The sequence below is a fragment of the Rhamphochromis longiceps genome, linkage group LG11, assembly GCF_057381845.1.
Source record: "Rhamphochromis longiceps isolate RC_006_pf linkage group LG11, R_longiceps_female_GT1.1, whole genome shotgun sequence".
NCBI lineage: Eukaryota > Metazoa > Chordata > Actinopteri > Cichliformes > Cichlidae > Rhamphochromis > Rhamphochromis longiceps.
In genome coordinates, this window is record NC_140567.1 from 4,513,627 (window position 1) to 4,528,432 (window position 14,806).

The 14,806-nt window shown below is 40.1% G+C and overlaps 1 protein-coding gene across 2 annotated transcripts in view; it reads left to right on the forward strand.

Moving 5' to 3' along the window:
- Positions 1 to 14,806, forward strand: part of LOC146658437 (adhesion G protein-coupled receptor B1-like) — a 211,937-nt gene that overhangs the window by 171,841 nt on the left and 25,290 nt on the right. Inside the window, exons 22-27 of one of the 2 annotated variants that reach the window (XM_085422057.1) lie at positions 4,281 to 4,383; positions 4,595 to 4,745; positions 5,079 to 5,148; positions 5,399 to 5,465; positions 8,706 to 8,791; positions 11,525 to 11,584. In XM_085422057.1, coding sequence (XP_085278183.1) covers positions 4,281 to 4,383; positions 4,595 to 4,745; positions 5,079 to 5,148; positions 5,399 to 5,465; positions 8,706 to 8,791; positions 11,525 to 11,584 — 537 coding nt within the window. The remainder of the gene's footprint in view (positions 1 to 4,280; positions 4,384 to 4,594; positions 4,746 to 5,078; positions 5,149 to 5,398; positions 5,466 to 8,705; positions 8,792 to 11,524; positions 11,585 to 14,806) is intronic. The other variant, XM_085422056.1, reaches the window with a different exon arrangement.

Here is a 14,806-nt window from a genome sequence, read left to right on the forward strand (position 1 = left end):
GTTTAATGTTTTTTTTTTTTCAGTTTTTGATCTACTGCAGAATATTTTTAAGGCGGTTATCTGCTATAAAAAGCCAGGCCAAGAAAATTTCCTTCATATTTTTTTGTTTCATCCTCTGTTACTTTGACACAAAAGCATCTGCTGTGATGTTTAAACCTCTGATGAAGTCTCACAAGTGTCAGTTTTGTTTTTATACTTAGATATAAAAATATGGATATGTACTGATAAATGATCATAATTATAACTGTCTGAGTCAAAATTGAATTAAATTGAATCAAAGCGAAATCGGGGATCACATTGAATCAGGTTGACGATACCCAAGCCTAAAGAGAGCGTCTCATTAAAACCGAGCCTATATTTCACATTTGTTTAGATACTGAATGGGGAGAGTAATGGTGCCATCCTATCAAATCCTTAAGTCTCTTGATCTATGAGTCTGGACAGAAATGGATGTAAACTGTACCTGAACCAGTTGGTGGAGGTATAGAACAACAAAGAGTTCTAGTTTTCCCCTTTTGAAGTTTAGAAACTGAAAAAACGTGAGCTTTGCTATCATGTACCACAGCAAACTTTGCATTTCTTTGTATCTTTTCTATTTTTGAAGTCACAAAATATATACCATGTTTTTCTTTTACTAGAGGACTAATTGGCTAAGCAGCTGAAATGTGATATAACACCTAATTCTAGTTTTGTTTTTTTGTTTTATTTTTTTTATCCATACTGACTTTTTGGAGTCCTCTAGGGAAAAAGTGTATTCCCCAAGCAGCTGGTCATTTTTTTGCTGGAGACTGACTGTATGCAAGTGAAACCAGAGGTTGCTACACCAAAAACCTCTCTGCTCTGCGATTGTTTTGACTACAGCTGAACAAAAAAAACACAACTATTTTTGGTTTGCATCGCACTTTTTGCTCTCTTTCTTTCCGCTACCGCTCGATGAGTAGTTTGTGAATGTTTGCAGACAAGTCAGTCTTCCAAGCAAAGGACAGGTAACCATGGCAATCTGTTAGCAACTAAAGCACCCTTTTTCAGTGAAGCACTGTATACCTCTTTGCAACCAATTTCGCATGCTGATTACCACCAACTACTTTCCAAAGTCTTCTCTAGTGAATGGTAGTGGCCAGTTGGGCCAATTACAGGTAGTGTAATGACAAGACTGGCTTTAAATGACATTCTACTGTATGCAGCATGAAAAATAAAAGTTTTCTTACCTCAGTGAATCTTGCACAAAAAGCATGTTCAGTGTATTCTGGAAAATTAATGTAAATTGTAGAATGAATTTAACCCAAAATATACACTATATTTATACACACACACACATACACACATATATATATATATATATATATATATATATATATATATATATATATATATATATATATATATATATATATATATATGTCAAGCAACAAGCGACAAGATACTGGAATGCCTGGAATTGTACAAGATCAATGGGACCCTAAGAGCCTTCATCAGGAACTCAATGGGGATGTGGCGTACAACACTAGAGGCCAACTCCAAGCCCATAGCACAAGTCACCATCAAGTGCGGGATCTACCAAGGAGATGCTCTGTCCCCACTGCTGTTCTGCATAGGCCTGAACCCCCTCAGTGAGATCATTAACAAGACTGGCTACGGATACCGACTACGGAACGGAGCAGCTGTCAGCCACCTCCTGTACATGGATGACATCAAGCTGTATGCCAAGAGTGAACGAGACATCGATTCACTGATCCACACTACCAGGCTATACAGCAATGACATTGGAATGTCGTTCGGACTGGAGACGTGTAGTCGGATGGTATCAAAGAGAGGGAAGGTAGTCAGAACTGAGGGGATTGAACTACCAGAAGGCAACACTGCAGACATAGAGGACAGTTACAAGTACCTGGGGATCCCGCAGGCAAATGGGAACCATGAAGAGGCCGCTAGAAAGGCTGCAACCACCAAGTACCTGCAGAGGGTCAGGCAAGTCCTGAGGAGTCAGCTGAATGGTAAGAACAAGATCCGGGCCATCAACACGTACGCCCTGCCCGTGATCAGGTACCCTGCTGGGGTAATAGGCTGGCCAAAGGAGGAGATAGACAGAGCGTTCTCACTCCCGAGGCGTAACATGTCGACATTTTGTCACGTCCCGCGGCGTTCCTGAGGAACGCGAAAGGAGACCTTCGGCGTTCTTATGGTACGCGGCGGGTTATGGCTGGAATCCAGTGCAATGACGCTCCCGCGGGAGTAGACGTTCCAGCCCTGTATTCCAGCCCTAAACCTAACCTTATCCCTAGCCCTGACCATAACCTTATTCCTGACCTTAACCAGGACTTTAATGATGTTAAATAGCGTGTTTCTAAGCGATTTGAAGAATAAGAGCGAACATGTGTAGGTTCAGTCCAGACGGTTCTCATATTTCCTCTTTTTCCGAGGTCGTCATTTAGGAACGTGGTGGGTAGCCGAAAACGTAATATGGTGACGATTTGTCACCTAGCGTAAAAAGTTACGCTTTGGGAGTGAGAACGGGTTGAGATAGAAGCCACTGACATAAAGACAAGAAAGCTCCTTACCATGCATGGAGGGTTTCACCCCAAGTCCAGCACCCTGAGGCTGTACGCTAAGTGGAAGGAAGGGGGCCGGGGACTGGTGAGTGTCAGCACCACAGTCCAGGATGAGACAAGGAACATCCAAGAATACATTGGGAAGATGGCCCCAACTGACCGAGTGCTCAGTGAATACCTCAGGCAGCAGAAACCCAAGAAAGAGGAGGGAGACGAGGAACCATCATGGAAGGACAGGCCCCTGCACGGTATGTACCACCGGCAGATAGAGGAGGTGGCTGATATCCAGAAATCCTACCAGTGGCTGGACAAAGCTGGACTGAAAGACAGCACAGAGGCACTAATCATGGCAGCACAAGAACAAGCTCTGAGTACAAGATCCATAGAGGCTGGGGTCTATCACACCAGGCAAGACCCCAGGTGCAGGCTGTGTAAAGATGCCCCAGAGACAATCCAGCACATAACAGCAGGGTGCAAGATGCTAGCAGGCAAGGCATACATGGAACGCCATAACCAAGTGGCCGGCATAGTGTACAGGAACATCTGTGCCGAGTATAACCTGGAAGTCCCGAGGTCAAAATGGGAGATGCCCCCAAGGGTGGTGGAGAATGACCGAGCTAAGATCCTGTGGGACTTCCAGATACAGACGGACAAAATGGTGGTGGCTAACCAACCGGACATAGTGGTGGTAGACAAACAGAAGAACACGGCCGTAGTGATCGATGTAGCGGTTCCGAATGACAGCAATATCAGGAAGAAGGAACACGAGAAGCTGGAGAAATACCAAGGGCTCAGAGAAGAGCTCGAGAGGATGTGGAGGGTGAAGGTAACGGTGGTCCCCGTGGTAATCGGAGCACTAGGTGCGGTGACTCCCAAGCTAGGCGAGTGGCTCCAGCAGATCCCGGGAATAACATCGGAGATCTCTGTCCAAAAGAGCGCAGTCCTGGGAACAGCTAAGATACTGCGCAGGGCCCTCAAGCTCCCAGGCCTCTGGTAGAGGACCCGAGCTTGAAGGATAAACCGCCCGCAGGGGCGTGCTGGGTGTTTTTTTGTCAGACTGGTTTTACACTGTTGAAATATCCTATTATAGTATGAAAAACATTTCATGCGTGCACGCTAAAAATAATAATAAAATTAAATAATAATTAAAGATAATTTGAACAAACTCTGTCAAAGGAGAGTTTTACAGTTTGCTTCAAACTTGGTTTGAAAAAGTCAGCATTAAGAATCACCTCTTGCATAAGAGTTAGAGATGCACTGACAAAAGGAAAAAAAGGGAACAGACTGCTAAAAACAGAATATACAAAAAAAAGTCTTTGCACTTGGAACCAGATTGTTATTTTGAAGATCACTATATGTCTAGAATCTTTGCATCCCTCTTAATATGTTCTGTTGTTGGAAGAATACAGTGACACTGTAACAGAGTTCTGCTTGACAGATTTAGGGCTAGCACTGTTATGTCACAGTGAGAGTATCTGGGTTCGAGTCCTGCTAGTCAGCTGTGTTTCTTCTGTGTGGAGTTTGTCTGCTCTCCCTCTGTCTGCATGTGTTTCCTCCCACAATCCAAAGATGTTAATAAACTGGCACTATAGAACATCCTCAATTAGTATTTGGTGCTGTGGTAGGAAAATACCACAGCATCTGGAGAAAGCCTTGAAGTTGATGCCCCGATCTTTTCCGTAGGTCTGACTGCTAGTTTCACTCATAGGTGTCTCTTTCATCCTCCTGCAGGTACATCCGGTCTGAGCGTTCAGTCATCCTTATTAACTTCTGCCTCTCCATTATCTCGTCCAATGCTCTTATTCTCATTGGACAGACGCAGACACGGAATAAGGTAAGCCAAACTCTTCCCTAGTGAATGGTAGTAGCCAGTGGTGCCAATTAAAGGTAGTGTAATGACAAGACAGGTTTTAAATGACATTCTACTGTATGCAGTCATATGAGTGAGAGTCACTCATATGACTGCAGTCATGTTCTTTGCCAGAGTATGTATTAATGAATAAAGTGTCTTCATACTTGTTTCCTGTCTTCACCTGTTGTTTCAGATCTTATGCACCCTGATTGCTGCGTTGCTTCATTTCTTCTTCTTGTCTTCATTCTGCTGGGTTCTGACAGAGGCATGGCAGTCCTACATGGCAGTGACAGGCCGCCTCAGGAATCGCATCATACGCAAGCGTTTCCTGTGTCTCGGCTGGGGTGGGCTTTCTCTCTCTCCAATTTTATTTACTTTCTTTCTTCTTGCGCTTATTCACCTTGTTCATCCTGTTTTTCTTCCTTATTTGCTTCCTGCTTTTTTCTTCTCTTCTTTTTTATCCCCTTTCCCTTTTTCCCTCATTGTTCACATCAGTTCCTCCTATATCTTTTTTTTCTTATTTTTCCAGGTTACTGTCCTTTTCTTGCCTAGTTTGTGCTTTCCTTCCTGCTGTTTTACCTTTCATTACCTGTTTATTCTTTTCTTCACTTCCTTTTATGTGTCTTGTCATCTACCTCATAATCTCTATGTTAAAGTCCATTTTTATTTCCTCCCAGGTCTCCCTGCTCTAGTAGTGGCGATCTCAGTGGGATTCACCAAGGCAAAGGGTTATGGAACATCAAGCTAGTAAGCAAGTTGTCCTATAGAGCTGTCATTGTATGCTACCTCTTCTTTAACTATTAATGGCAGAGTATTACACATGGCTGAAGGTTTGTTTGCTGTGTGTAATTGACCTCTCTCTTTTTTCCTGTCTCATCGATCATTCACTTCTTTTTCACCTCATTCAAACCCTTCATGTTCCTGCACTTTCTCTTCAAATCTCTCCCACATTAATTCCCTCTCTCAACCTCCATGTTTTCCTGCTTCTTTCTTGTAGCTGCTGGCTGTCTCTGGAAGGAGGTCTTCTCTATGCATTTGTGGGACCTGCTGCAGCCGTAGTCTTGGTATTTCTTCTACCCTTTTTAGTCTATGTTTGTATTCAGTGCATTAGTTTAACCTGTAGCTATAGCTCCCATCATGTGCCAATTTCATGTGTGTATCTGCTTAATGATTTATTAAACCTAGTTGTCATTATAGTAGTTGCTATACATTTTAATCATTCTAACAGTCTTGGTACTGGTGCTGTAAACAGATGATAAAAGTGCAGGATTAAAAGAAACTCAGAATTAAAATTGAAATATTGACCCAGGACAATAATATTATAATATTATTATTGTGTTTAAGCATTACTGTACATCACCATTTAGACCTTTGGACAATGACTAGTGCTGGAATCTCAGTGTAACATAAAATAAAACATTGAAAACATTGCACAATTGGATATTCCCTTTCCCTGATCTTTCATTTTTTCTGTCTCCTCTTATCATGCTTACTTCCTCCTCCTTTTCCTGCTCTACCCTAATATTATTTACCTTTTTTCCTGCCCTCCTTTTTTTCTTCCATTTCCCTGTCAATGTGCTTCGTTTTCATCTTTTTCTGCCCCACGTCTTTATTTTCTCCTTAGTCTTTCTTTCCTCCTCTGTGTCATCCATGGCACTTTCCTGCCCTTAATCCATCCTCTTTAGTTCCTGTCTTCTTTGTTGTCTTTTGCTACCTTCCATTCTTATCTTACTTCCTTCTTTACTCCCTTGACATTTGTCATATTTCCATGAAGTTTTTATCCCTTTTTTCTTTTCATCCCTTTTTCATCTTCTTGTTTTCCACCTTTAATCCTCCTGGATTTTTTTTCTTGTATTGATTTGTCTCTTTTCTATCTCTTCTTTTTTCTAGGCTGTTTATTTGCCATAATAATCTCTGATGTTTATTAATTTTCCTATTAATTTTATTCTGCTTCATTGTCTATGCCTCATTTGCTTCTTGCCTTTCCTGCTTTCTATATTTTTACGTCATGTTATTTATGCTTCCTGCTGTCTTTTCTTTCTTTCTTTCCTACTTCATCATTTACCTCCTGTTACTCTCATAATTTTTCTTTGTCCATATTCACAGTATGTTCTTCTCCACCTTTTCCTTTTATCATTCCCTTTACTTCATTCATGGTTTTCTAAATACTGCCACCTAACTTAATAGTTTTTTTTCTAGTTTACAGCACATACACATTTATCATTAGAACAATAATAATAATAATAATAATAATAATAATAATTTACAGGTAATTCCAGTAAAATCTGGGTGAGACTGAAATCCTTGCCCATTCTTCTTTGCAAAACAGCTCCAGCTCAGTCAGATTAGATGGACAGCGTTTGTAAACCATCCCATTGTTGCCCTGGCTTTATGCTTAGGGTCGTTGTCCTGCTGGAAGCTGAACCTCCGCCCCAGTCTCAAGTCTTTCGCAGACTCCAAGAGGTTTTCTTCCAAGATTGCCCTGTATTTGGCTCCATCCATCTTCCCATCAACTCTGACCAGCTTCCCTGTCCCTGCTGAAGAGAAGCCCCCCCAGAGCATGATGCTGCCACCACCATATCTGACAGTGGGGATGGTGTGTTCAGAGTGATGTGCAGCGTTTTGCATTTTGGCCAAAAAGTTCCATTTTAGTCTCATCTGACCAGAGCAGCTTCTTCCACATGTTTGCTGTGTCCCCCACATGGCTTGTGGCAAACTGCAAACGGGACTTCTTCTGGTTTTCTGTTAACAACGGCTTTCTTCTTGCCACTCTTCCATAAAGGCCAACTTTGTGCAGTGCACGACTAATAGTTGTCCTATGGACAGATTCCCCAACCTGAGCTGTAGATCTCTGCAGCTCGTCCAGAGTCACCATGGGCCTCTTGGCTGCATTTCTGATCAGCGCTCTCCTTGTTCGGCCTGTGAGTTTAGGTGGACGGCCTTGTCTTGGTAGGTTTACAGTTGTGCCATACTCCTTCCATTTCTGAATGATCGCTTGAATGGTGCTCTGTGGGATGTTCAAGGCTTGGCAAATCTTTTTGTAGCCTAAGCCTGCTTTAAATTTTTCAATAACTTTATCCCTGACCTGTCTGGTGTCTAAATCCAATCGAGAATCTGTGGCAAGATCTGAAATCTGCTGTTCACAAACGCTGTGCATCTAATCTGACTGAGCTGGAGCTGTTTTGCAAAGAAGAATGGGCAAAGATTTCAGTCTGTAGATGTGCAAAGCTGGTAGAGACATACCCTAAAAGACTGGCAGCTGGAACTGCAGCAAAAGGTGGTTCTACAAAGTATTGACTCAGGGGGCTGAATAATTACACACACCCCACTTTGCAGTTATTTATTTGTAAAAAATGTTTGGAATCATGTATGATTTTCGTTCCACTTCTCACGTGTGCACCACTTTGTGTTGGTCTTTCACGTGGAATTCCAATAAAATTGATTCTTGTTTGTGGCTGTAATGTGACAAAATGTGGGAAAGTTCACTGTAATTAGCCACTGTAATTAAGCCAAGTTGTACTGGCATCAGAAATAGCAGTTTTAATAATCATATTCATATGCTATATCAGGTATATATGTAGAAATCTTATAAGATGTTAAACTTCCAGCTTCTCACAGCTGTTGTTGTATTGACCTATATTAACCCCCCTGTAGTGTTTGGCCCAAACCAGAATTAAATCACAGACAAACTTCAGCAGAAAGCGCACTGCAGTGACACCGTCCTTGTTTTGATAATCAAATCTATTAGCTACAGTTTCGGCGATTCACTTCCCAATTTGCCTCTCCTCACCACAAGTGAACAGCTTGTTTGGGTGTCCTTATTTTCCACAAGCTGCTTCTCTAATAAAGAGCTACCTCTGCAATATGCAGACACCCCGGAACACTATCGGAGTGGATTGTACCAGAGAGTTTTATAGAGGGCAATTGTTCAAGGCAGTAAGACTGTATGAATTAAAAAACCACCACCTTTGATTTTGCAGAGCTCACATTTTATGTATTTTTTTAGCGTACCATTTCAATTAAAAATAATGTCTGTGTTAGTTTTCTTTTAACGTTCATTCTTCATTTTGTGACACTAATATTTGGCCTGGTACCAATTAGTATTTGCAATGCTAAACCTACAGTAAGTACAGCTAATGTGCGATGTGACTAATTTATATGCATACTGCTGCCATCGTCTCATTATGATGAACATCACCACCATTGCTTTCCATTACTGCCATCACCAGAGCAGTGCTGCATGCAGTGAAAGTAATGAAAGTGTCTTTGCTGCGCTTTAATCTTGTACCTCTTCTCTTCGGCAGGTTAACATGGTTATTGGGATTCTCGTTTTTAACAAACTGGTGTCCAAAGACGGAATTACTGATATGAAACTAAAGGAGAGGGCGGGGTATGCCTTATACCACACATCCATTTTACACAGTGACCTATAACCAGCCTCATTGCTCTAGGTAGTGGCTGAGACCGGTGCAGTTATCAGCTTCTAGTCTGAAATTGTCCCGGGCCATTATGTCATTGGCAAATTGGTTGAAGAGAACAACATTTTTAATCCGAAGAAGATGAAGTAAAAAGAAGATTCAGAAATCTGGCTGAAATTATATTAAATGAACAAGCAAAAGAAAATATAGTTTGTTTTCACACATGTGTGAGTCACGTGACACTGCAGACAGAAGACAAATAAAATGTGGAGGCTGTCTGGTTATTGGTCCTGCACAGACTGAGCAAGATGATGTCTCATTTCATTGCTTTCCTTTTAAGTTTCAAATGTGTCACATTTTCCTCCAGCTGCTCTTTCTTTGCAGGTGTTGCTCTTAATGTGAAGTTCTATAAACCCATCCATGTCTTTTTTTCACCCGTTTGGTTGTTTCTGGTAAAGGGAAGCAGGGACTTTAAGCAGCGAGACCTCACTGTAAAGGGAAAGCTGGCTTATTACGACTGGGATTGTATTCTAGCTCTGGCCACAATTTCTGTTTGTGATAATGGCATTTTAATCAAAGTTTTGGAAAGAATGGAAATGTGAACAGTGAAGACAATTCAAGTCATTGAATGAACCCAATAAAACAATACATGGAAATCATAATATTGAATTTTATCTCCTTAGAACTTAATAGAATACCTTCAAATAGAGTCACGTTCTTTGAGGAAAGGTATAACTTGGAGCAGGGGTTGCACCCTGCTATCATGATTAGCATTGATATAGCTTTTTATCTACAGGGATGAAGTGAAATGCCAAGCTTCTCAATTGCCAGATTTCAAACTCAGTGGCAGTTTCCAACAATTCATGGGAGTTTTCCAGCTGCCAGAAAAATTCATGGAAAACTGGTCTCATTTTATTTTGCTTCGGGAAAAATACCATGAGACGTGTTTCATTCACACTTTATGTGTATATTGTTATCATTACTGATAAACCCCTTGGCCAAAGCAAAAGATATGAAACCTAGTAGTAATAAACCATAAATGTATTTCAAATTTACAATAACTTGAAGTAGATATAGTATTTTTTATTAATATTATTATTATTAGAATTAGTAGAATAAGCAGATAAATGCGTCTGATATTGTTCATAAAGACACAGTGCAGCATTTTGGGAAATATACTTTAGCATTTGTTGAGAAACCTTAGGTGTGTGGACTGCCAACATAAGGGTGGGAATTCTGGGAATCTGGGGGCAATACACCTTCCAGCAACTTCACAGTTGTTTGTGTCATGTGTCAGAAATCGTCTTCGCATGGACCAGTTCCGGTAACTGGACCTTAACTGGTTCATGGTCTGTCACATCAGTATCACGTTTATTTGATGTGTATTCAATGATGTGACACAGCCCACTATGTCTTACAATGTTGCAATGAAGAATACTGGAGGGAAGGCGCAGGGCTACTGGCTAAAACTTCAAATGCAAATTAGAAGACTTATATAAATTAGACTTGACTGTGGACTTACAGCTAGTAAGGACAAACGAAAGGCAGAGGACGAGGTCAAACTTTAGTGCAAATTTGAATGATGAGCACTGGATGAGATTTTGTGTTTCTTAAGTGGTGTTTCAGCAAACACCACTCAACTCTTGGATTTACAGTGCTGTGAAAAGAAAATATGTGCCATCTTCCTGGTTTTGAAGGTTTTTTTTTTTTGCATATTTGTCATACTTACATGTTTCAGATGATCAAACAAAATTTTGTCCGGTCATCAGCACTGACCTTAAGAGAGGCCTGCAGTTCTTCAGATGTTGTTCTGGGCTCCAGGATGAGTTCTTGATCACTCTCACAGTAATTTTTGTAGGCCAGGCACTCATGGCAAGGTTCCCTGCAGTTTCCTCCATTTGTGACATATTTAGGTGTCAAAAACTAAGAAATCAGAAATGAGGAAAATACTTTTTCAAAGCACTGCAAACTAGTCTTGTGTCCAGCTGGACACGGTGTGTTAATATGATAGCTCTGGAGTTGCTGGAAGGTGCATTTGTACAGTTGTCTAACATGTTTAATGCTGCTTTTAGTTCATGCATTATATCAGTCCTATCACCTGACTATTGGTTTGTCAATTGACAAAATAGGCTGCATCTGATAGATGGGCGTAATACCTTTGACACTACCTGCGGGATAGTGAAGACTGAAGCTACATACAGAAACATAGGTTTAACGTACTTTAGCATTGGCAACGTTTCTCTGACCAAGAGAATATGTCTTTCTTTTATATCCAGTCTAAAGCAAATAAGCATGCTTTTCAGGATGTTAGACTGTTTCTTAGTGCATCAGAGCCACAACCCAGAAAACCTGCTTAGAAAAATCTTGTTATGTACGTAAATGTTACAATTTAGTTTCTTTAAAAGATATGAATACTTAAAAAGTATATTTGCCTAGGTAGGTAGTGATGGCAAATGTCAGTAGACTGATGGTGTAGCTTCTAAAAATTGGTCAGAGCACAGAGCAGACATGTACCCTGCTGCCCTTTACCTCGCAGGCTGTTCTGTCCCCATTGGCCATGTTGGTGCATTCAGATGTTATTTTATTTCTCTCTCTGAAAAACATGTTTGCGTTCTTCAATGATCTCTCTGTTCAACTGTACTTGTTTTTATTCTGTCTGAAATGTCATGTTTGAGTTTGCACAGAATCCCCTCTCTCTCACTCAGGGCTCTCCAATCAGGGACACATCAGTCTCAGAAGCCCCCTCCCTTGTCATCGGTGATTGGGTAAAAAAAATACCTGCCCATTCCACCCTCTCTGTAGTGTATGGTTTACCAGCCCTATCAATTGCCAAACCTGCAGAATCCTCTAGCAAGCTCCTCTGATTGGCTTACTATTATTTCCTGCCTATTCACCTCACTATTGATTTTCCAATTGATCCTGCCTCCCATTAGCTGGGTAGAATAACACAGTGCCTTAGAGTCTGACAGTTTCTGTAATGCTTTTTATAGAAAATGTCTTTTTTCCAATAACTCGTGCTAAATGCATAGCGGTAATATTAATCTTTTCTGTATGCTTGAATAGTATGAGAATGTGTGCGTGTACCAAGTTAAAATGGTTGTCAGGATTTTATCTCTGTTTTTGTATTCCGTAACTGATGGCGGAACGCATAGCCTGACTGACAGCATGAACTGGTGAGACTGTGTCTTGAATTTATTAGAACTTAATTGGGAATATAAATGTCAGAAATGAATATCTGGTTACATCTGTTCAGAGTGATCGCTCAGGCTATTTTGCTAAGCTATTTAGTTGTGGCCTAACAAAATCACAGAAGTAGAAGAAATTTATGTTATTATTTCATGTTTCAATTAAACTTGATAGCACAGACGTTTTTGACCTTGGAATGAGTCATTCTAATTTTAGTCTTGCTTGCTTTGCTATTGAGCTTTCATCAGCATGCTCCAAGATATGGCTCATATTGTGTGCTTCCATACTTGCACTTTACTTGAGTGCATAAATACAGTCAGACAAGTATGGCTACATGATGTGCACAAGAAATACGGCAGTGTTACGCTTCTCTCCCTCAGTGGTTGTAGATCATCAGAGATGAGAGATGAGAACCACGTCTGCTGGCGGGCATTGACAGTAGACATGTTGTGGTGTTTAGTGCTGTAACAGTTTTGCAGATGTTGACAAAATTAAGTGTTCAATTCGAGAAAACCCTACCCTGTTGAAATTGAAGTACTATTCTATTATATTTGTAACTTACCATGAGTATCTTGAACCACAATAACAGTCTTCATGTAACCCAAATACTTACATGACAAGAGGTGGCACTAATTGTAAGGGCACCATCTTCTTAAAAAATTGTCTTTATGTGTTATTTTTTTAAGAATAGCTATATTGACCATAACTGGATTGGACAATCAAAAATGTCACATCATTTATTCATAAAAGTTTGTTACTTAACAGGTAAATTATTTTGGGGGGTTTTCTATCTATTTAAATTTTTGGAGAAAAGATGGACGTAGCTAGTGTGACCTTATGTGTCGGTTTCTGAACTTGCATTTTAGAGTTTCAAGATAAACATTTCTAATTTTGCCATCTTGGTATGAAAGAAACGTGATATTATGAGAAGTTGCAGGCCTGACTGAAATTGCTTGTTTATTGGCTAATCGCTTGTGAGTGACAGGTTGTTAGCTAATGAGCAATAGCATGGCTAAACCTTTTTCCATCATTTTTTATTTTGTATTATACAAATATGACTGAGACAATGAACTCGGGGCCAAAGTGTTTACAGAGATCAAGAAAGAAAGTCTTTTTAACCTCTTTATTACCAGGCTATAAAAGTGGTTGACTATTCTAGCATAGAGTCTATAGGGACTGCTTTATTCAAGGCTGTGTCCAGTGTAGATGCCAAATCATACATTGATTTACTTTGTGAACTTTTCATTCTGTGACTCTGAAATTTGTTGTTCTTTGCTTGGTAGAGTAGAACAAAATAGTAAAGAAGGATGTCTAATGTTCTAATCTCATTTCCATCACATGACTCTTCTCAAGCATCCAATCCAAAACATGTTTAATGAAGTTAATTAAATATGTAGAATGATTAATTGCACAGCAGGGTCCCCACCAAACAGGTCCAAAACAGGTCAGCCTGAACGTCAGATGGGCCTCGCCACTGAAAATTAAAGGGTAATTCAATTAGAAAATTACAACAGACAAGAGAGGCCAAATCAAATCAGTGCTAGAGCTCCTTTCCTCCTTAACGAACATTAAATGGTTTCAGTCATCAGGCCGTATATTTACAGGTTGTAATAGAGGGTTAATCGAACATTTAGCTTTGAGAACCTACCATTTGCTCTGAAATCTTATAAAGTCTATAGACAGGTTTATGTTTGACCAAAGGATTACCTTCCACCTGATTAATGTAATATTTGTCTGTGAGCTGCACATTATTTATTTACTGAGCTTAATGCATGTCACCCCACCTGCCAAATGGCCACCTTTTGCCTCTCAATCCTTAAGACCAGGGAAATGGTGTATTTCACAAAGTGTTGATTGCTTTTTAATATCACTGCCTGCAGTGTACATTTAGTGCCTGTATTGCCCTTTAACTTGAAATTGAATTTCTTCCATTATGTGATTTTTAATCCTGGCATCCATAGGCTACAAAAATCGATTCCCTCAGCTCCTCTGCTCTAATTGTTGTTTAGCAGAAGGCCATATGGCAACAGATTAGTTTGTTATTACTTGTCAATATTGCAAGCATTGTAGTCAGTCTTTGTCTAGCAACAGCAGCGGTAGGAGAGCTGCAAACAGAAGAATTTTGGGAGGAAAGCAAAGCGATGTATTTTCATGGTGATCACACCTGCAAATCAACTAAATTTATTTTGTTTATTTGTTTGCTTACTTTTTGAGTGCAAAATTATAGAAATACATGTAGAGAGTCAAAATCTTTAAGTAGGGATGGGAATTGATAAGATTTTAGTGAGTCCGATTCCATTATCGATATCACAGATTGATTCACTTACGAGAGTCAACACCATTGTTAAGCAGCAATAAAAAAAAACTTCATACATGTAAATTAATTGCATGCTTCGGGTCAAAAGTTTGTGCATGTATGCTATTTATCTGCTTTATTGTTACCAGTGTTGTTGTCGTTACTCAATGTTGCACAGAACACTTTCCTCAAAGGAATGCAGTACGTTACTTAATTACTCTCATGAAAATAATGTAATTCGTTATACTACGCGTTACATTGCTTTCATGTTAGTAAATAGCTGAAACATACGGTCTCATAATCACCGTTTAAAAATATAAATCTGAGGCTACAACCCCATGCACTAACACAAATCCCTAATAAGGACACGCATCTCTAAGGCTACATTCACACTGCAGGCAAAAGCACATCAAATCCGATTTTTTTGACCCTATGCGACCCATATCCGATCATGGTCTGACAGTGTGAACAGCACAAATCTGATATTTTCAAATCCGATCTGGGT